Source organism: Microtus oregoni, unplaced genomic scaffold (assembly GCF_018167655.1).
Source record: "Microtus oregoni isolate MIOR12 unplaced genomic scaffold, Mior012 000006F_ref0000085, whole genome shotgun sequence".
Lineage (NCBI taxonomy): Eukaryota > Metazoa > Chordata > Mammalia > Rodentia > Cricetidae > Microtus > Microtus oregoni.
Window position 1 is genome coordinate 51,059,121 of NW_024543065.1, and position 22,080 is coordinate 51,081,200.

Here is a 22,080-nt window from a genome sequence, read left to right on the forward strand (position 1 = left end):
GACTAGTGAAGAACTGAAGGAGTCTTGAACCGTCTGCTTGTTTTGTTTTGAATACTCTTCTGTTCCTCTGCCTCATGAATATTCTGCATCTGAGGTGTACTGAAATTGTTGCTGTTCACCAGATGTAATGTTTCAGTTCCTTACAAACAAACAGAGTTGGGGGGCATGCAAAAACTAACGCTGACATTTTGAGACATCAGCAGAGTGAATGAATTTTATTTTTTGCTCATTGTTGGTGATTTAAAAAAAATCCCAAGGCCAGCTGGACTGTGACTGAAAAAGCATGGGATAAAACCGGACTCTCTGAACATGGCGGACAATGAGGGCTGCTGAGAAGCCAAGGACAATGGCACTGGGTTTTGATCCTACTTCATGTCCTGGCTTTGTGGGAGCCTAGCCAGTTTGGATGTTCTCCTTCCTAGACCAGGATGGAGGGGGGAGGACTTTAGACTTTCCACAGGGCAGGGAACCCTGACTGCTCTTCAGACTGGAGAGGGAGGGGGAGAGGAATGGGGGGAGGGGGGAGGAGAGTGGGGGGAGGGTGAGGAGTGGGGGGAGGGTGAGGAGTGGGGGGAGGGGGGAGGAGTGGGAGGCTGGGAGGAGGCGGAAATTTTTTCTCAATAAAAAAAATAAATAAATAAATATAAATATTATAAAACATAAAAAAAATCCCCCATGTAATTATTGTAAACACCTTGCTTTATGATCATGCTTTATAACATGGGGTGGGGGAGGGGGCAGCGAGGGAAGTGTTTGGTTGAACGCTTCACCCAGCCCCTAGCATCCACTTGTCTGGGAGTCTGGGATGTTTGGGTGGAAAGTTCCATTGCAGGCCTCCTCCTCTGGGAGTTGCCTCAGTCCAGACTCCACCTCGGAGAAAGCCTGCCAAATGGTGACCCCTCCCCAGAAAGAGTCAAAAACACTCCCATAGGCTGTTTAAACTGCCCCCCCAGAGAATGAACTCTGGTTTTCCCAGTCTTCCTTCCTGTCTCCATCCCTGGGGGCCCTGGAAGGGGAGCACTGGCATCCATTAAACCTGGGCTTTTTCTAATTCGGTTTGACTTGGTCTTATTTGGATTATTGCGTCGGTGGAGAGGCTTATCAGGACGTAAAAACTTTTCAGGAAGTGACAGCCACCTGTCCCTGGCATGTTCAGACTGCTGAGCAGAAGGTAATGATTCTTTCAGAAGAAACATTTTATGATTTTTAAAATAAATTCAGTAAATCTGCTTTTGGTGGTCTGTTTTCCTAAAATTATTTTCAAATGGTGGTTGAATTTTCCAGCACACCCCTAAACTAAACACTAAGTCTGATTTTCAGCCCCTCTGTTGGATATAAGTGTACCTTTTGGGTACAGGTAAAATTCATTGGCAAATTCAGTCTGGGTGGTTTCCTAAAGGCTGGAAAGAAGTGGCCTGATAAATTTCATTTCGTGTCTGTGCTTCTAAGAAGGTTGGGGTTTTGTTTGTGCAAATGTTTGCTCTTTTAACAATGTTCTGTGTTAGCTGTGGAGCACTAGGTGGGAGCATTGCCAAGAGCTGACCATTATGTTAAATATACATATTTAAGTATATGCCAGAAGGTGAGGGGCAGTGAGCTTTATTGATCAGAATAACACTTGGTCATAAAAGTGGCTAATGCCAAGTAAATCCTGGTTATTTCCGTTAGACAATTTCTCACTTATAGATGTAAACTGTCTTGTTAGTTGAAAATTACATATAATACATATATATACATATATATACTTGTGTTTCCCATCGTATGCTCAAGGAAAGAAAAAAGATATACCATTTCTCTGCTGTGTGTTGAATTATGCAGGAAAGTTTGTGAAAAATTCTAAAAAAAAAATTAATGGGAAAAATTCTTGTGGATGTTTGTGTAATAACTTGGCATCTGTATTGATAGCTCAAAATCCACATTTAAAAAAAAACCAACAACTTTATTTCATGCCATTGGTATAACGATGTCAGATTCTCTTGAACTGGAGCTACAGACAGCTGTGAGCTGCCATGTGGGTCCTGGGAATTGAAGCCGGGTCCTCTGGAGGGGCAGTCAGTGCTCTTAACCACTGAGCCATCTCACCAGCCCCAAAATCCACATCTTAATAAAACTTCACGATGCTAGTTTCGATGTGGGCCCGATTTGAAAAGGGGTTGATTGATACATGTAAAGTTTATTGAAATGTTCCTCCTGTAAGGAAATACAATAATCTTAAATTTAAAAAATAAAGTAGATAAATTTTTAAAAATAGCAGTTTCATATTGCTAGGTTTGCACTGTGGAACTTGAAAGGAAACTGCTCAGACCCACAGCGCATGAAAGGGATTGGTTGTAGATCAACACCCCTGTGAATCTGTAAATCTGATAGTTCTACTCCAAAACAAACACCAGGACTAAAGATTTAAAAATTAAAAAAAAATTTTAAAAAAAGATAAAAGTTCTGAGAACAAGGAAGCAGTGTAATTGAATAATTGAATTACTTCGCTTTGTGCTCCTCATTCTCCGTGCCCCGTTCCAGTAGCAAAATTACAGTTCTGAAGCAGCAACAAAAATAAATTTGTGGTTAGGAGTTCCTAGAAAATTTCCGATGGTCCGCACCCAAAGGAGGGAGGAGGAAGCTTCTCTGGTTTTAATGATACAGTTTTAAAATACCCTGAAATAGCTCCTACTGAAATGGCTGAGCCAAGAGTCCCTCCTTCTTCATCACACAAAGGATTATGAAGTTCCCTCTTGTGGGAACTGCAGCCCCGAGTTGATATCCCTGCCTGAGGTGCTTATCTGCAAGGAAAACATAATAAATTCCCTCTGCTCCTGGAGCGGGGAAGGTAGGAATTTTAAGTGCGTGATGACCGGTCCTTGATCCCTGCCAGGGTCAGGTTACAGTCCCTTCGCAGCCCCCTCCTCATTTGGTGCCATGTTATAAAACCAGCCCAGCAGACAATAAAGAGAAGCTGTTCCACCTCAATCAAGCTCGTGCTCTGTGTATTCGTTCAACTTGGACACCCTCCGCCGAGACTCTTGGTTCCAGCCCGCGCTGGCGCGGCACCTCTTAAAGCTTTCTCAACTTCATTTGTGAAAGCCGGAGGGACCTGAGACCCCAGCTAAAGTATTTGGGAAGAGAGGGGGACTGCTCGTTTTTTCCCGGGTTTTCCTGTACTGCTGCAGGGGATTGACAGCGGAGGAGAAAGAGGGGGGCAGTGAAACATGGCGGCAACAGGCTCCAGGCACAGCGTCCCGCCCGGCTCTACAGCCCCGCACTACCCCAGACAATTTCACAGTCTCCACACAGCAGGTTTTACCAGCTCAGATCAGGATGAGGGAGCCGTCTAAGGCGCTGTGTTCAGTTTAGATACCAACTGGGCTAACGGGCCAATAAGTGAAAAACGAACCGCTGCTGTTTCTGGACCGTCTTATCTGATTGGGTTCCTGCTGAGACTGTGACTCCCGAGTGTGAGTTTGGCTCCCACACCAGGTTCAAACATGGTTTTTCTCGATCTGTGCTTACTTAACCCATTTCCTAGACCAGACAGGCTCCCTGGCTCTGTAACAGGAAAAAGGAGAACAAAAGAGACCAAGATACACAGAGTTAAAGTTAAAACCGAGCTGGTGACCTTCCTTAGAGAGACTTGGAAAATTAAGTTTCTCCTGCCATCTAGTTTTCGTTCTCTAACCGGTTCTCTCTCGACTACCCACGGGTTCAACTTCCCAGAGCTAAGAATATGTTTGTTATTATTTTAACTTTTTTTTCCCTCAGTTTCCATACAGTTTTTACCTGATAACACAACAGTAACATAGAACAAAGAGAGCTAACGTTTTGAGATTGGCAGATTTCAACAGGAAATCACGGGACAATTACAGCTGCTGCCACTGAAGAGTTGCTGAGGTCGCTCGGCTGGGTCTTAAAGTCTCAGGAGGTGATGGCTCCTACTCCGTTTAGGTACACGATTTCCATAGGGCCGTTGCTTTGGGTAAGAATAACTTATGTCTGTGCCTTTAAATATTATTTATACATATACATACATAAATATACACAAACATTTAAAGGTTTTTAAAGACATTTTTACCTTTACTCTCTCTTTAATTACAAGCTAATAACCAAGTGGGATTTTTTTTAAGGTCCAACATAGGGCTTCTGCCCTATCTTCTAAATTAATAACTACTGTTTTTCTACCTTAAAATTAAAAAGGTGAAATCTACCTATATGACTACAAAAAGATATGGTACTAAATAGTAAAATATAAATATGAGATAATAATATTTTAATAAATAAAAAGCATATATAAAAGATAATTAAATTATTATTAATAAGTAAATTAATATGTAAAGATTAAAATATGTTTACAAAATGGATAACTAAAAACTTTTAAAGTTTTTTATAAGTTATAAAGATCTGAGTAAGTTACTTAAAGTACATAAAAATTGTGAAAAAACTTTTAAAAATTTTTAAAAAATAATATATATGACATTGACGTTTCTAAGATTAACATTACAAAAAACTGAATAATGTATGCCAAATCAAGGTGTATTTTAAAGTATCTGGCTTTTCCAGACTGAGGTAACTATGTTCTGGATGTTTCTCTTGTGCACTGCCCTCTGTAACTATACTGGGATATCACCCACCTTTTGTATTTGTCGTTGGTGAGTCAGTATCGATGCGTCCTCTGATCTGCATGGCCCATAGGGACTATGACTTTGGAGTCTGGGAGGGATCCACTGTACAATTTCTCAGAAATCGTGAGTTCATTCATCACTTGAGCTTTTCAGTGTCTAATCACTCAAAGTTACCCCAGTGGATGGATATTTTCCAGTGTGCAGTGAGAATCTGCTGCCGGCATTTCAGAATGGAATCTCCCCTTGAATAGTGTGCTCCAGGGCTCTAAAGAACACTTAGTGGACAGCTTGAGGTGCTGATGGACTTGTCCTGCAGGTGCCTACCTGGTCTGGATGATAGCCGTGGTCCTCCACCTTCCTAATGCTTTAATGCAGCTCCTCATGTCATGGTGACCCCCAACCATAAAGTCATTTTCACTACTTCTTAACTGGAAGTTCGCCCCTGTAAATATCTGATATTTCCGACAGTCTTAGGTGACCCCTGTGAAAGTGTCGTTTGACCCCGAAAGGGTCCTGCGCCACATGTTGAGAACTGCTGTGTTATAGCGTCTCCAGAGGGGAATATTCAGCCAAATCTTGGCCTGTTAGCCACAGCCCTGAACAGTACGAGTGCCTGTGGGACTTTTGGAGAAGCCGAACAATTATGACCTGGTTATTCTTTCATATTGGACTCACTGCTTGTGTACTGGGAGTGCTACCTGGAAGTTCCCGACCCAACAAGTACAAACAGCCCATTTTGTTAAACAGAGTAATAAATACTCTGTGTCTTCGGCAACACAAGGATGTATAGACACAAACCTGCAAGTTTCATGAAATGCTTTAGAAGCTGTGGTCTTGCACCTGGGGACGCATACAAGCAGCATAACACCAGTTAACTCTACAGTGTCCTGCTGGCTTTCTATATGTCTGTGTTACTCCTGTAAACTAGACTGAATCTGAATGGAAGTGGGATTAACTAAGATTACTTACAGGGAATACGGCATCAAGAGAATGTTAGTTTATCTTTATTAACACTCGGGCAATTAGTTCAGTAACTGGGCTCTCCTCATCTTGCATTCACTTCCTCTTTTGCCCTAACCAAAGATTTATTACAGGAAGTACAAGGATTCAATCCTTTTAACATCCTTCAACGTGTGTTCAGCATCATGCTCAAACTACTTATGTTGATGGCTCATTTGACAATATTAGGGCGCATTTGTAGGGATATCGGGATCTCTTAAGACATACAGACATGAATCGCTCATCAGACCTTAAAAAATAAAAAGGGGGAATACGTGGTGGAAAGACAGCAACCCAAAACTTGGGCTGCACTGTAGCAAGCTGGTGGGCGGGGCTAATGGGTGGAGTTAAATGGACGACCTGCTGGAGATAAACAATGGACGCCAGTTCGGGAAATCCCAGCAAAAGCAGATTCACAGTCTTCCTGTGTGTCTTCCTGCTGCTCCTCGGGGATCCAGGGCGATCCTGCCCCTGGGGTGAGTTTTGGGCAGGGCGGAGACTGTCCCTGTAAGGGTGTGGGGGGGGGGAGGGGGATTTGGAGTGCGTCTGAGAGCCTAACACTTGGGAAGAACTAGAGAAGAAAAACGGGAAAAGTGGGAGGAAAATGAAGCTACTGGTACCGGCGGAAGGGAGGTTTTACTAACTGAAGATCACTGAGCCGTTTTTTGTGAAACATGACCTAAGCAGTGTGGTCACAGACTGGAGAGGCGTCACTGTCAGCTGGCGAGCACATGAGTATTGGGTGCACTGAGTACTACATTGAAGGAAGAAAGTCTCCATTGCTCTCGTTAGCCTCAAGCTTGGTGGGTGGCCTTCTGGGGAGGAAGTGGAGAGTCTGCCGCCGGGGAAGGGTACAGGGAGTGTCTGGCACAGTGACCAGAGATGGGGGAGGGATTTTAGTGCCCCCTGCCCTCAAGACACACACACTAAATCCTTAGGGGTGAGCTTGTGACGAAACTAGCAGCTGGAGTGGAAGGGAAGAAGGTAAAAGGGAGCCAAAGCTACTGGAAAGTGGTGTGGGGGAGGGTGTGCAGAAGGGAAGGGTCTGCCAGACGTTGGCCGGGAGGAGGCGGAGGTAGAGTCAAAAGGCAAGTGCATGCAAGTCATCCAGCTGAGAACCTCCCCTCCATTCCCCGATTCCCTGGATAGCTATAGAAGATTGTTCTTTTAACGTTTGGAAGAATTGTTTTTGTTGTTGTTGGTGGTGGTGGTGGTGGTGTTCTCTGCTGTTTGAGACAGTCTCAGTTGTCTCAGTCACAGAATGTATCTAAGGCCATCCTGGAACTCGCTATGTAGACCAGGCTGACCTTGAACGCATAGAGATCTGCCAGCCTCTACCTCCCAATGCTGGCATTAAAGGTGTGTGCCACTATGCCTAGCTAGAAGAATTAATTTTCTTAATGAGAAATTGTGTGTGTGTGTGTGTGTGTGTGTGTGTGTGTGTGTGTGTGTGTGTGTTAGCACATGAGTGCTCAGGATATTGCGCAGGACAGAACAGCAGGGATCTTCCTCTATCGTCCTGAGACAGGATCTCTCACTGATCCTGAGACTCATGGTTTCAGCAGTCTGGCCCGTGAGTTTTCAGGACTGCCTGCCTCTGCTCTTCCAAACTGGAGTGACAGGTGTGTACAGTCAGACAGGTTCTGCTTTTTATGTGGGTGCTGGAGAATGGCATTCAGCTCCTAGTGTTTGCAGAGCAAGCCCTTTTACCCACTGGGCCATCTCTGTATCAACTAGTTACTCATTTTTGACAGTGCCCTGTGGAATGGACACTTAAAATAAATGCCACACTAGCTTAGAATTGAGAAATAGATTGTTATTTATTTAGGGGTAAACTCACAAATCAGAATTCTCTGCTTGAATGGAGAACAGAGATTGAATCCAGCAATCCAGCAATCCGAAAGAGCAGTCAGGGAAGAAAGGAAAAAGGGGCAGATGCAGGCTCTGCATGCGCATTTATAGTATAAAAGGCCACGCCCCAGTAGGTGAGTAACCACAAGCTGTAAGATTTTCTACAGCACCTCCCACTTTTGTTTAAATAAGAGAGTTTTAAGCCTAATACAAAATTATATACAATAAGAACAAATATCCTATTCTAACTAGTTTAAGTCATATATAATAAATAACTTGGCCAAGTTATGAGAGGAAAGTAACTACAATTATCTAGTCTTCAACCTCATCGAAAATCTGAGAAGAGAAATAATATTACTTGAGTAAGCAGAAAGTGCAATCAAGCAACTTCCAAAATGTGCAACAAATGACAGAGACAGCTGGCTACCTGGGCAATCACCCAAAATCTCATTTGCAACCTTGAAGCAACCTTTGGCTAAGGCCTAGAAGAACTGACAGACCATTTTCAAAGGCAGGAAATTTTTCAAAACAGTCTCACCCTGTCTTGGCAAGAGTTCACAGTCCTGCTTATCCATTTTCAGATACTATGTATCTTGTCAGTGGTTGAGACCTTGGCATTTCTTTGCACAAAGGCCAATTTTGCCAAGAAGAAAACAAGCTCCAAGTGGAGTGGCTTCAGTACTCAACATTCTCTCAGGAATAGATCGGTGCTGCCAGGAGCAATTGTGTCTCACTTCAACAGAACCCTAAGTTATTTAAATGCCATTTTCTACAGCTCTTTGAAGTGGTTGAAGATTATCTATTTATGCAGAATATAATTTCTATGTATGTAAAGAACCTGATTAGTCTAACTATAAGTATGACAAATATAAATGACTGTTGATCGATAATTCTTAATACCTATATAACTTAAAGACTAAGACAATAAGTAACTGTGCAATAAATGAGGACAATGACCTCCAAATGTAAATAATGTATAAGTATCTTGATCAGAGGTAGAAATGTACATTGCAATATAATATATCAATATATAAAAAATGTTTTAAGCAGAGGTAGAGTAGAAGCATGCGTGCATACAATATTCAATATACTTTAACTTTGTATCAATATACAAGAATCTATACCAATGTAATTACCTATAAATAATAACTCATACGTATTCATTCTGTTACTCACTATTATTAATAGTGTAAGCTCACACTAATCTGTTATCCAGTCCAATTTTCCCTTTTATTTTTAAGAAATCCCTGAGCCTATAAAATTCTGCCCCCAACCCTATACCAGTTATAATCAACTCCTAAATGATGTCCCTAACCCTGAGGACAAATTTTGTTGGGAGAGGGGGACGTCATCTTCTAGAATTACTTCCAGCTGTCATGGGGGCGATGTTCTTTCTATGGGATCCTGAGTAAAATGATGTTTAAGTTCCAAGATTCACGTCTGGTATAATTGCAAATAGTCTCTGAGTATTTGGTAGAGGTCTGGCCAGAACGTTGCAAAAATGTGCACCATTTCAGCTAACCAAGTTGGAACCATCTTGAGCCCACTGGTACCCAAAAGAGGTCTTGTAGTAGTGATATCGGCATCATGGCATCATATCAACCAGGTGGAGTTATTGTGGGGCCCCATCTTCTTCCTGGAAACTTCAAAGATTACTGCATGAAAATTCATGTTCATTGTGAAAAACTTAAATATTATTTATACAGATATATACATATTCAATGAAAGGTATGATAAAAACAAAAATAAATATGAAGAAAAGTAAATTTTTTTTAATTCTTTTTTCTTTCTGTCCCATACCAGACAGCTCTTGACATTGGACAAAAACTCTGGGTTTTTCTTTAAACAACATGCTTGGATTTAAAGAAGGATTATTGGATTTATAGCTGTTGTCCAACTCCAAAACCAGCTCTATATGTTCATATATATATATATATATACATATACATACATACATATATTTAAATATATATAGTCTATCATATGTACTTACGAATCATGTTCGATTTTCTTTTTTTTTAATATTTTTTATGGTTTATTGGTGTGAAGGTGTCAGATCCCCTGCAACTGGATCTTCAGACAGTTGTGAGCTGCCACGTGGGTGCTGGGAATTGAACCCGGGTCCTCTGGAAGAGCAGTCAGTACTCTTAACCACTGAGCCATCTCTCCAGCCCCATGTTCGATTTTCTTGATGATATTTATTGGGTAGTTATGTTTCCATCTATCATCATTCAAACATCCAGAGTCTCTTGAATTTTTGAAGATAAGTATTTTTCTGCAAAGACAAGAACAGAACCCTGCTCCCACCCTATATGTTCTCCTTACCCACCTGTATGATTATCATCAATGTGGATGAGTTGTCATTTCTCTTTTCAAAAGGTTTCTCCTTTTCAAACCAAATCTTTATTAATTTTGATGGTGTCCATAATTTTTCTTCTCCTGTGGAAACAAGAGCAAACCCCTTCCCCAATGTAGCATATCTCTTGGCTTCCATTATGAGGTCAGCACATCCTTGAAATAAACCAGTTGATTTATTTCAGAAGACTTTTCTATTATCCAATGTCTCTCTGATGCTGTTGTCCCTCTCTCATTAGCGTTAAGAAAATTCAAGGTTAATAAAGCATTATGTAATCTATTTCTGGGGGCATTTTACACCCCTATTTGTTTAACATATTCTTTATAGTTTGATTCGATCTTTCTATAACTGCTTGACCTATAGGATGGTGTAGTATACCTATAACAAGCTTAATATTATAATGAAAAACTTTCATTTTCCTAAACACATATGCTGGACCATTATCTGTCTTTATTTGTGCAGGAATACCCATAATGGCCATGACTACTAATAAATGTGTGATTACAGAATCGTCCTTCTCTAAGCGCTTAAAGCAGTTGCCCACTGAAAACCTGAATAAGTGTCAATGGTGTGCTGTACATATTTTAATTTTCCAAATTCTGCAAAGTGGAACACATTTATCTGCCAGATATCATTCCATTGAGTATCCTTTGGGCTAGTCCCTGTAAGTAGCAGTGTTTGATTATAGAAAGAACAAATAGGACACCTCTTTATAATTTCCTTAGCTTGTTGCCATTTAATAGAAAACTCTTTCTTTAAACCTTTGCTATTGATGTGATATTTTTTTATAAAATTGCAACACACTTCCTGTAGTAATAGGAGTGGCGGGGCTGTGTTCCCAGCACCCTGGCCGCCTAGCTAGCTTATGCCCCGAAATAACAACACACAAATTGTATTCTTTTAAACACTGCTTGGCCCATTCTGCTTGGCCCATTAGCTCTAGCCCTTACAGGCTAATTCTGATATCCCAATCAACCCATCTCTAATAAACTGTGTAGCTCCGGTCTTACTGGGAAAGATTCAGCATGTCTGACCTGGCGGCTTACTTCATCGTGTGCATCTGCCCGGGAGAGGGGAGCATGGCGTCTCTGCTCCAGAGAGCAGAGCTGTCGAGTCTGAGCTCACTTCCTCTTCCTCCCAGCATTCTGTTCTGTTTACTCCACCCACCTATGTTTTAACCTATGAGGCCAAGCAGTTTCTTTATTACTTAACCAATGACCTTCCTCCATCATTTCCCCTTTTTCTGTTTAAACAAAAAGGAAAGGCTTTAACTTTAACATAGCAAAATTACATATAACAAAACAGTTATTAAGCAAGAATTACAGTTACAATATTATATCTACCTTATCTTTTATCATAACAATGGAAAACTATAACTAGCTATTCTTCAAGTTTATCAAAGACTCCAGAAAAATATAATATTACGTAAGTAAACAAGAAATCCAAAACTCTAGAAATGACAGAGACATCTCGCTGCCTGGACAGTCACCCAAAGTTCCTCTGTACCGCTGGGGCATCCATCTTCAGCCTACAAGCCCATAGTTTCCAGCAGACATTTCCATGAAGCAGGAACTTTCAAAGGCAGTCACTATCTGCTTGTCCTGAAGAATGTCTTGCAGACTCTTTCATGAATCAGGAACCCCGAAAGATCATCTCACCTTTAGGCAAGTTCAGTAGTCCTCTCTCTGCGGGTTCTCTGTGTCCAGTTTATGCAATAGTCCAGGCAAGAGCAGTTTTCTTGCCCAAATGGCTATCAAACTCCATAAGGACCCTCTTCAGTGCCCATCTTCTTCTTGAAGTAGATTGGTGCTGCCAGGAGCAGAGTGTCTCATTGTCATGAAAAACCCTAAGTTATTAAAATATTTAAAATGCCATATTCTATAATCTTTGAAAGATATGAAGAATGCCTATCTAAAATATATCTATGTACATCTAGAAAATCTTAACTAACATGACTACAAACTTCACTATTATGATTATCTATTAACCTATATTTCTTAATTATACATTACATTTTTTAATGAACTACACAATCACAATATCTTAATCAATAGCAGAAATATGCATATACATATAACAAAATTGACCTTAAATCTCTATCAATAAAGCAAAATCTATACTAATACAAATTACTCATATCTATATCATATCCCCCTTTAAATGTAAAAGAACATTTATAAACCATATTTGGGAACATGGGCACAGTTTTTTCTCTCCAAACTGCTTCCTGCTGAATGGGGGCGTCGTTAATTAGGTCTTTCATGGTTTAACCTGTGTGCTAGTTTCATCTCAGTTGGCAGTTGCGCGAAGCAATTTTCTGAAGATGTTCACAGCAACCCTTCAGGAGGGTGTGATCCATGATACCATATTGGAATAGAAGAAATGAACAGGGTCTCATCCTCTGTGAAAACAAAATAAGAAACTCCTTTCCAAAGCATCATGTCCTTAGATCCAAATTTCAAAGTCAAGGCATTTTCAAAATATCTATATTGGATTAGTTCAGCAGCATTTATAAACAAATATCTTTTAACAGCTGTTGCTCCTTCTTCAGCATTCAAACAATTCAAACAGAGTATAATAGCATACAGTATAAAAATTCTCTGTGTATTTTCCATCTTTGTACAGCTTTGTTTTAACCTCTATTTCATTTATTTTTACTTTTAACTTTTTGCTTTTTGAGCGTATATCTTTGACCTGGAATAACTCTGTAGACCAGGCTGTCCTAGAACTCTCAGAGATCCGCCTGTCTCTGCCTCCCAGGCATTGGGATTAAAGGCATAAGCTCCTACACCTTGAACTCACAGAGATCTGTTTGTCTCTGCCTTCTAGGCACTGGGATTAAAGGCATGTGCTACCACACCTTGAAGTGACAGAGGTCAATCTCCCTCTGCCTCCCAAGTGTTGGGATTAAAGGTGTGTACTACCACACACAACAACTCTCTTCCTTTTTTTTTTGTTTTTTACTTTAAGAACTTCAACTTTTAGCCTGCACATATTTTTAACACAGTGTAAACCATTTAGAAATTTTCTTTGTCTTTGAATCTCTCTTTACTGTATATCTCTCTTTTTTCTGACCACATGAGCCTTTAATTTACCAAGCAATCTCAGTAGGACTAAAGCCATGGCTTTGTCGGCTAGATGTAGCCCATTCCTTAGCTTTCTGCCATTCCAACCTTGTGGCTGAGGTACCAGCCAGAGCCACGTTTAGTGCCACAAGTCTGCAGTGTTTCAATGTCCCTGCCAGCAAGCGAGCTTCAGCAGCTTGTGCTTGCAAACCGCACGAACTGCCTGTGTAAAAGAGTCAGAGTTTGCCCTGGCAGGACAGCTCAGAAAGCTGGCATTTTTAAATGGCGCAGCTTTTTTCCTGCTAAGGCTGAAAACCGAAAAGCATGTGTTCAGCTTTTCGTCAAGACCATTTAAGTGTTTCGTGGCAGGACCTCTTAAAAGAGCTGCAAGGTTTGCAGTCAGGAAGCCTCTCTTAGATGAGAGCACTTGCTTGCCTCTGGCAAGCAGAGTAGACCCGAAAAATTGTTGCCCCACGTTGGGCACCATTCTGTTGTAATATGAGCGGCGGGGCTGCGTCCCCAGCACCCTGGCCGCCTAGCTAGCTTATGCCCCGAAATAACAACACACAAATTGTATTCTTTTAAACACTGCTTGGCCCATTAGCTCTAGCCCTTACAGGCTAATTCTGATATCCCAATCAACCCATCTCTAATAAACTGTGTAGCTCCGGTCTTACTGGGAAAGATTCAGCATGTCTGACCTGGCGGCTTACTTCATCGTGTGCATCTGCCCGGGAGAGGGGAGCATGGCGTCTCTGCTCCAGAGAGCAGAGCTGTCGAGTCTGAGCTCACTTCCTCTTCCTCCCAGCATTCTGTTCTGTTTACTCCACCCACCTATGTTTTAACCTATGAGGCCAAGCAGTTTCTTTATTACTTAACCAATGACCTTCCTCCATCAACTTCCAATCAATAATTGATCAATTTCTGATTACCTTGTGCTAGAGAACCTGGCAGACCCATATGGGATCAGTTGTGTGTTATGTATATAGGAAAAGCCTGTTCCTGATTATGTCTTGCACCTGGATAAACAATGAAGTCAATTCTATATCATCTGGTATAAACTCAGAGGTTTCCATATGCAAGATAACTCTTTCTGCATATTGTGAATAGGTAACTGTATTAAGAGGTCTTTTAAAATCCCTTAGCACCATGAGAATGGCATATAATTCTGCCTTCTGGACAGAATTATAAGGGCTTTGTTCTACCTTACTTAATTCTTCTGATTTGTAACCTACCTTTTCTGATTTATTTGCATCAGTATAAAATGTACGGGCTCCAGTTATTGGAGCATCACGTACAATTCTAGGAAGAATCCAAGAAGTTCCCTTTATAAGGTTAAGTCTATTGCTTTTGTGATAGTTGCTATTAATTTGTCCCAAAAAAATTAGCACAAGCTCTTTGCCAGGGTTGATTGTCTTCCCATAACTTTTTTATTTCATCACTAGTAAAAGGCACTATAATCTCTGCTTGGTCTATACCTGCTAATGGATGAAGCCTCAATTTACCTTTTATAATTAATTCAGAGACTTTTTTCACATAAGTTTTTAATTTTTTACTTGGTTTATGTGGTAAAAAGATACATTCCAAGATAATATCATCCCTCTGCATTAAAATTCCTGTAGGAGAAATTCTGGAAGGCAATATGACTAGAATACAGTTAAGATTTGAATTCACCCTATCCACATGTGCCTCCTGTAATTTTTCCTCAATAATTGTCAATTACTTTTCTGCTTTAGCTGTTAATTCTCTGGGCCTATTCAAGTCTTTATCACCATCTAAGGTTTTATTTAAATGAATTATTAGATCAGCTGTTATCCCAACAGCTGGTCATAGACTGGAAATGTCTCCTAACAATCTTTGAAAGTCATTAAGAGTCCTCAACTGGTCTCTCCTAATTTGTGCCTCTTGTGTCCTAATTTTCTGCAAACCTATTTTATAACCTAGGTAATTTACAGAATCTCCTCTTTGCATTTTTTCAGGAGCAATTTGTAACCCCCATTTTGGCAAAACTTTCTTTACTTCAAACATTCTTTCTAAAGTATCCATGTTTGAATCAGATAACAAAATGTCATCCATGTAATGGTAAATTATACACTAGGGAATTGTTTATGTATTATTTTCAATGACTGACGTACAAAGTATTGACACAATGTGGGGCTATTGAGCATTCCCTGTGGGAGGATAGTCCATTGATATCTCCTAGTAGGCTGAGAATTACTATAAGTAGGCACTATGAAGGCAAATTTTTCTCTATCCTTTTCTTGTAAATGTATAGTAAAGAAACAATCTTTCAAATCAATAACTATAAGAGGCCATTCTTTTGGTAATAGGGAAGGCAGAGGAATTCCAGGTTGTAGAGGACCCATAGGTTGAATTACCTTATTGACAGCTCTTAGATCTGTCACCATTTTCCACTTACCAGATTTCTTTTTTTACAACAACCACAGGAGAATTCCAACAGCTGGTTGATTCTTCAATATGGTGAGCATCTAGTTGTTCTTGTAGTAGCTGTTCTAAAGCCTGCAACTTATCTTCAGCTAGAGGCCACTGCTTAACCCATATTGGCTTCTAAGTTAACCATTTTAAAGATAGGGCTGTTGATACCTCTAAAGGGTTGTTAGTTGTTTTATGTTCTTATACAGCCTAAATGGCTGGTGACCTTTGTGCATAGTACCTTATTATATCCTTCCCAGAATTATGAGTTTGTGGTACTGCAAGAATGTTAATCTGGGTGTTCCATTGCTGTAACAGGTCACAGCTCCATACATTTATTGCAATATCAGCTACATATGGCCTCAGCTTCCCTCTTTGACCTCTGGCACAATAGAGTCAACTCATCTAGTGCTTTGTTTAACTTGAGATATGGTTCCAATTCCTAGTAATTGAACATCTGCCTCCTGAAGAGGCCAATTTGGATGCCAGGATTCTGGAGTAATGATACTCACATCTGCACCTGTGTCTATCAAGCCAAAAATCACGATGCCATTTATACTCACCCTCAGCTTTGGTCTTTGATCATTTATAGAAGTCTGCCAGAATATACATTTCTTATTTCCTATTGTGACTTTTGACTTATCCTCCACGTTCATGCCATCACCTAAAACAGTATGGTCTTTTACAGAAAGCTCTGGATTTTTTAATTGCCCTGGTGTGACATGTTCTCCATAGTTACTGGGAATGACTGGGCCACTTTTGGCTACAGGCCCCTCAAGGAGTTCTCCGATGGTATTGGGTTGCCTTGTCTGTCTGTTCTTGACCTGCATTCATTGGTCCAATGTAGGCCTTTGCCACACCTTCTATATATACCTGAAGGCCAAGGTCTCCTATTCTTGCCATTCCCAGAGGAGATATTATTCCTAGGAATTCCTTGTCTACAATCCCTTTTCAGATGTCCTATTCTACCACAATTAAAACATTTGGAAGTCTCCTCATTCCTTTGGAAATTGCTTCTCCTACCCAAGATTCAACATGATAGTCAAATGTCTCAACATTCATTATACGCAGAATCCATTCATCCATAGGTGCTGATCTAATCTTTAAAGGCCCAAGTATCTTTTTGCATTCTAAGTTTGCATTTTCAAAAGCTAGAGATTCAAGAAGTACTTGTCTAGCATCTGGGTCTGTTACTCCTATTTGTACAGCTTTAGTTAATCTTTGTAAAAAGTCAGTAAAATGTATTATCAAAAATACCCTTAACAGGGATAAAGCTGTAAAAATCCTAAACTTTAAATTTGTAAACTGGTATGTAATTCATTTAGTGACAAGCTTTCTTTAGAACCCCTAAATATGTGTTAGTATGTATTTTCAAGGTTAAGCCTAAAGCAAGTAACTAAAAACAAAGTTTGTTTCATTCAAGTAATAGATAATGGTCCTCAAACTCTTCAGGGATCTGCTGAATATGTCATTTAAAATATTTAGTAAAAATTGTCCCATGACAGACAGGATTAGAAACTCCTAGTGACAACCCTAAGGTATCCTTGTTATGCCAAGATCATGGATTCACAAAAAAAAAAAAAAAAAAAAAAAAAAAAAAAAAAAAAAAAAAAAAAAAAAAAACAACTAGGAGACCAAGTCCTGTATGTCAAAGCAAAGCCTTTATTTTTCTTTAAGCTTGATCTCAGACTCTCTATGTATACAACATATTGCCTTGATTAGAGAGCCCCAAGTTCAGTTGGAGTGGAGTTTATTTAATAGCAGGGGTTAAGATTTCTAAGGTTGAGGACCCCTGATTGGCTGACATTTATCTAGGGGTGTCCTGGTGAAAAGTGATGGGTGTGTGCTGGCAGGTGATCCTATCCACAATGGCTGGAATGTTAGGAACTACCTTTGAATGGTCTGTTCCTTGATGGTGCCTGGGTAGTCTTAGTTTGTGATCTTTCTTGGACCGAGGTATTGCCTTAGGGTAAACTACCGGGACTTGGGTCTCGATTGAGCTTGTCACAGCTGGGTCCTATACTCCAAAGGAGACAAATAGGGCACAGACAACGTCACCTGGATTGTAGTCATGATAACCACTGGGAAAAACTGTCCCATGCCTCACCTGCTGCCCAGGCCCTGCACAACTAGACACTGTTGGACTGACTGCTCTACTCTGACTCATCAAAGTTAGGTCAGTTTCCCCAAGCTCCTCCTCTGTTGTCTGAGGTCCCACAGCTGTTTAGCCCCAAAGAAATCACACAGAGGTCTATATTAGTTATAAACTGATTAACCTAGTAGCTCGGCTTATTAACTCTTATTAACTCTTATAACTTATATTAGCCTATTATTCTTGTCTATGTTAGCAATGTGGCTTAGTACCTTATTTGGTGAGGCAGTCACATCTTGCTTCTTCTGTGGCTGGGTCACGACTGTGGTCTAAGCTTCCCTCTTCCCAGAATTCTCTTTACCCCACCTCTACTTCCTGCCTGGTCACTGGCCAATCAGCATTTATTTAAAATATAAGTGTCAGGGTACAGAGCATTGTCCCACAGCACTCCTCTACAAAAAAAAAAAAAAAAAAAAAAAAAAAAAAAATCCTTAGACCTAAGTCTGGCAGTTAAAGCTGATGTTGCTCTGCCACAGCTGGAGATAAAACACTATTCTGTGTGACAGCCAAAGACTGACCACTGCCCCCCAGTGAAGCCTTCAAGACCATGGGAGTAAGTCTCTGTCACTTTAAATGACACGTAGGCCATTTGGATTATACCTCCTGCTACAATTTATCCTTCTCAGATCTCTGATGATATTGACTAACTGTAGCTTTGTCAGTTTAACAGCATCAAGCAAACCAGCTCCTTCCTTGAGGCTGTAGCTGTTTTGATAGTTCATTTAAAGCAGGCCTCAGGTCTCAGTTTCCTAGAGTCTCCTGTTGAGAAAGACAGACAGTTTACTTTCCTACCAGACTCTGAAAGGAGATAAACCCATAGATGTTTTTAACCCCAAATCATTTCTGGGACCCCAGTTTTTTCCTACGACTCAAAAGGCATGAGTCTACTGCTTTTTCTACAATGTAGATTTCAGTACAGATTGTAATCAATGGTAATGCTAACATACCTAAAACTTTTATGTTTTTGTAAACTTAAAAATTCTTGGAACCTTCAGGCTTGCATCCACCTTTCATGGGTCAACTGGACTCCAGATAAGTACTCCTGTCAACCAACAACCTAAGTTTCCCTACCTACTGCCTATTCCTGAGGGTGGGATCCCTTTTCCCTGGTCTTGGGACTCCCCTCCCACAACTACCAGGATTGAGGGCCTGGAAGTTTCAAGTGTGCACCCAAGATAAAGATGTTCTGATAAACTCCTTAACTTTCCCTTCTGTGGCTAGTCTATCTGCCCCAGAAGATTTCAGAACACTGCAAACAGCTCCAGAAACCCACCAGGCCCATGGCATCTGCATCCCAAAGGGCAAAGTGCCTAGCTCCAGGTGGTCCAGCCTTGCAAATTGCTCCAATGTAGTCTGCACTTCCCTAGCCCCAGATCACACAGAGCCTGGGCAGCAAGTGAAACACCTTCTTTCCTCTCTCTTTTCCCACCCTTGGACAGATGCCAACTTTCTTAGGACATGAAAGGATGCCCCAATATCAGCAGGAAATAGTCACAGAACAATTATATCGACCCTTATCATTTATTATCAACAAAAAGGAAGGCTCGGATGATAGTGTTAACCCCAACAGCAAGAATAAGACCACTACCACAATATGAGCCAAGTTTGAATCAAACGATTTTTATTGAACTGTACTCAAGAGGGGACCAGCATCTGCCTCCTAAATTGGATTAAAGAGAACAGCCTTGACTCCATCTCTTAGGCCCCTTCTAAGAAGCAAAATCATTTTCACAGAAGGGAGACAATGGAGCAATAAGAAAATATAAAACAGGGGCTGGAGAGATGCCTCAGTGGTTAAGAGCATTGCCTGCTCTTCCAAAGGTCCTGAGTTCAATTCCCAGCAACCACATGGTGGCTCACAACCATCTGTAATGAGGTCTGGTGCCCTCTTCTGGCCTGCAGGCATAGACACAGAACATTGTACACATAATAAATAAATATTTAAAAAAATTTTAAAAAAAAAGAAAATATAAAACATTTTTAAAAACATCATGTGACCACTGACCATGTGATTATGGAGGGATCAAGGAGGGTCATGGAAGGTAAGGATATTCTCAAAAATAAATCAAGGTCAGCCAGGTGGGCAGTGGTGGCACCTGCCTTTAATCCCAGCACTTGGGAGACAAAGGCAGGCAGATCTCTGTGAGTTACGGCCAGCCTGGTCTACAAGAGCTAGTTCCAGGACAGGATCCAAAGCTACAGAGAAACCCTGTCTGGGTGGTGGGAGAGTGGGATTACAATAAGAAGGAATATTTGTGCAATCAAAACACAGACAGTGAGCTGGGCGGTGGTGGCACATGCCTTTAATCCCAGCACTCGGGAGGCAGAAGCAGGTGGATCTCTGTGAGTTCGAAACCAGCCTGGTCTACAAGAGCTAGTTCCAGGACAGGTTCCAAAACCACAGAGAAACCCTGTCTTGAAAAAAAAAAAAAAAAAAAAAAACACACAGACAGTGGAGGAAAAAGACATTATCAATGGGAAGGTTAGCCGAAACCCCTATCCCATACAAATTTCTTTTTAAGAGCCCAGAGCAGGGGAAAGAATGAGCCCAGGAAAAGAGGTACTTCCTCTGACACAGTTGGCTTTTTAGTGCTAAACAGACCCAGAGATTATATTCCACAGTGTTAGTTACAGACAGGATAACCCTGGGTATGTTAAATTCAACTAGAGTGATTAATGAACATTCCTTTCCCCTTCTAATTTTAGCACACCTAATTTCCATTATCAGAACACTTTAAAGACTATTTGACTATGCTGCAGTCTGTGTTGTTATGTTGGGATTGGTCTATTAGAACAGTCCATCCCAAGTGTCCTCTATCCTTCTGGCAACAAGCTATTTGTTCCCCTTTTTGTTCAAACGATGGGCCCTGGTAGTAAAGACAATCTTTTGCACAGCAAGACAATAATAGGATTTCCTATAATTTCTTATTTCCACTGTCAAGATGCATTTTGTATAAGTTGAAAATAAAACAACAAAACTGTTAGCCATAGGACAATTATGATGCAAACTTCAACATCAAGAACACAAAATTATGTTAGACAGTCAAATCTTAGAAAGTCGGATTTTGTTTGTTTTGTTTTATTTTTCGAGACAGGGTTTCTCTGAAACAATCCTGGCTGTCCTGGAACTAGCTCTTGTAGACCAGGCTGGCCTCTGCCTCTGCCTCCCGAGTGCTGGGATTAAAGGCATCTACCACCACTGCCTGGTGAGAAAGTGTGATGTTTGTGTCTTTTTCAGTCACTTTCCACCTTTGGGGGTCAGGCTCCTCTTCTGTGGGTTCCTCAGGTGCCTTCTTGAGGTGTGAGTGATGAACCCAGGTAGAAATACCCGTGACTTTAACAGCAGTAGGAGTCTGGAGAGTCACAATGTAAGGTCCCTCCCATCTAGGTTCAAGCCAGTCAGTTTTGAAGTCACTGACTAAATCAACATCTCCAGACTGGAATCAGGTGGGCAGCACCCATCAGTTTGAGCAGCCTGGACCTGAGGGAGAATCAAGTCCAAAGTTAACTGCAATTCTTTTAAAGACTCAGAAATTGGAGTGGGGCAATCGGATAACAGTCCAACATGTACCCGAAGGACCATGGGAGGTAGACGCCCATAGACTATTTCATATGGAGTGAACTTTTCTCTCATGGGGGATACATCAGACTCTGAGGAAGGATTAAGGCAAGAGGCCCACCCAGTTACCACCCATTTCAAGAGGATATTTAGTTAAAATCTCCTTTAAAGTGCAATTATTCATCCTCTCTATTTTTCCTGTATACATCCTCTGGGGATGATACATACAGCAAAGTTTCCAATTTACATCAAGAGCCTTAGAGAGCATCGAGATAACTTGGCCATGAAGGTCGGGCCATTGTTGGACCCCAGAAATATGGGCAGATCAAATCTTGGAATAATTTTCATTATTAATTTCTTAGCTACCACTTGGGTCATTTCTATTCAGGATGGAAAGGCCTCTACCCAGGCTGTGACAGTATTGACAAAGACCAGCAGATATTTGTAGCTGTACAGTCCTGACTTGACTTCAGTGAAATCCATTTCCCAAAATTCACCAGACACTGTGCTGATTCTGTTGACCTGAGGGAAGCATGTCCTTCTTTGCCTTTATCTGGGCACAGGTCAGGCAATGGTGTGAAATGCTCTGAAGTTTTTCTCGGTGTCCGGCTAGCCAGACATGAGGGCAGATGAATTCTGAGCTCTCAGGTGATAAGGGCAGTTTGAGCCCGATTCCTTATTCATGCAGATTCTTCTTGGCAAGATGCACTACCGTACATTGTGGCTCTCCTGAGCCCCCAAGTCAGAACATGACTTGATCTATGCTGGATCGTGTTCAGGAGCATCTTTGTGGAGTCAGAGTGGGGGCTTATGAACAGCAGATAGTTCCAGAACAGCCTGGGGTTTGGGTTCCCCAAGAGCAGCCTCTTTGGCAATTTGATCTGCATGGTTGTTACCTTGAGTTTGGGAGCTTTTGTCTTTTTGGTGTCCTGGACAGCGAATAACGGCCAGTTCAGTTGGTAGCCGGATGGCCACTAGCAACTAGACAACTTCATATTTATTTTTCGTTTTGTTTTTTAAAGATTTATTTATTATGTATACAACATTCCTCTCAT

At 41.0% G+C, this 22,080-nt stretch overlaps 1 protein-coding gene across 3 annotated transcripts in view; it reads left to right on the forward strand.

Annotated features, from left to right (window-relative positions):
* The first annotated feature begins 5,955 nt into the window (after nucleotides 1-5,955).
* The window catches only part of LOC121450145 (MHC class I-like protein MILL2), a 40,949-nt gene continuing 24,824 nt past the window's right edge, over nucleotides 5,956-22,080 (forward strand). For 2 of the 3 annotated variants that reach the window (XM_041654929.1, XM_041654928.1), the window contains exon 1: nucleotides 5,956-6,085. In XM_041654929.1, the coding sequence (XP_041510863.1) occupies nucleotides 5,986-6,085 (100 nt within the window). In that variant the 5' untranslated portion in view covers nucleotides 5,956-5,985. The remainder of the gene's footprint in view (nucleotides 6,086-22,080) is intronic. The other variant, XM_041654930.1, reaches the window with a different exon arrangement.